A 988-nucleotide genomic window follows, 5' to 3' on the forward strand; every position below is an offset into this window, starting at 1 on the left:
AAAAAAGTTGAAACAGCTACAAAAATAATGTTTAGCTTTAAAAAGCTATCTTTAGCTAATACCAGCTAAACATGCAGCAAATAGCTGAATATAGCAGAAAGCAACAGTAGGAAGCATAAATAACTCAAAGAAAAAAAGAATTACAAAAAAATAGTTATCAGCAGAAATAAAGCTGAAAGAAGTCATTAGATACAAAGCAGGGAAATGCTAAAGCTAATAAAACAAGCTAGAGTTTTACTTTCACATCAGTTCAGCTCTTTGTGGTGACGTGATRACGCACAGCGCGAAGAGGGCGTGGTTTAACGTGTTACACCCGGAAGTGATGTGAAATTATCAGACTTCTCCCTGAAAACAACATCCGAACCCAGAACCCCGACTGGACGTGTTCCCGCCGAGCAGAACCGGGCCGAGATGTGGATCGAACCGGAGGAGGTTCTGTTGGCCGGAGCTCTGTGGGTGTCCGARCGGGCCAACCCGTTCTTCGTCCTGCAGAGGAGGAGGGGGCACGGCCGCGGCGGGGGGCTGTCCGGTGAGTTCGGTCCGTCTGATGTCTGGGTTCGGGCTCACTTYGTGGTCCGGTTTGGTTCGATGTGAGTGGTCCAATCTAGTCCCAGCGGTTCTGCTGGGATAAAACGTTYTAGAGTTCGGTTCTGTCAACAAGCAGAACCTTCAGGTTCTGTTTACATGAGCTGAGTTCCACAGCATGGTTCCGATAATGTGGACTTCATTTAGAACGGACCAGAACCAGAGACCCAGTTCAGGAAACGGACCGGTTCGAAAGCAACAGAACTTTTACTAAAACCGTTAACAGTGAGGATGACGTCACTGCTGACAGAAAATGATGTGAGGTCACGTGCTGCTGATGTTCTATGATGTGTGTACCTGCAAGGGTCCGAGGCTGGTTCTGAGGCGGGCTGACCAGAACCAGAACCACAGCTGTGTGTGTGTGTGTGTGTGTGTGTGTGTGTGTGTGTGTGTGTGTGTGTGT

The 988-nt window shown here is 48.0% G+C and overlaps 1 protein-coding gene across 1 annotated transcript in view; it reads left to right on the forward strand.

The window, feature by feature from the left end:
• Positions 1 to 295: 295 nt before the first annotated feature.
• Positions 296 to 988, forward strand: part of tbc1d9b (TBC1 domain family member 9b) — a gene marked incomplete in the record, with an annotated part of 17,785 nt that continues 17,092 nt past the window's right edge. The window contains 1 exon segment of the mRNA XM_014029536.1: positions 296 to 529. Coding sequence (XP_013884990.1) covers positions 412 to 529 — 118 coding nt within the window.

Source organism: Austrofundulus limnaeus, unplaced genomic scaffold (assembly GCF_001266775.1).
Source record: "Austrofundulus limnaeus strain Quisiro unplaced genomic scaffold, Austrofundulus_limnaeus-1.0 Scaffold919, whole genome shotgun sequence".
NCBI classification, from domain to species: Eukaryota; Metazoa; Chordata; class Actinopteri; order Cyprinodontiformes; family Rivulidae; genus Austrofundulus; species Austrofundulus limnaeus.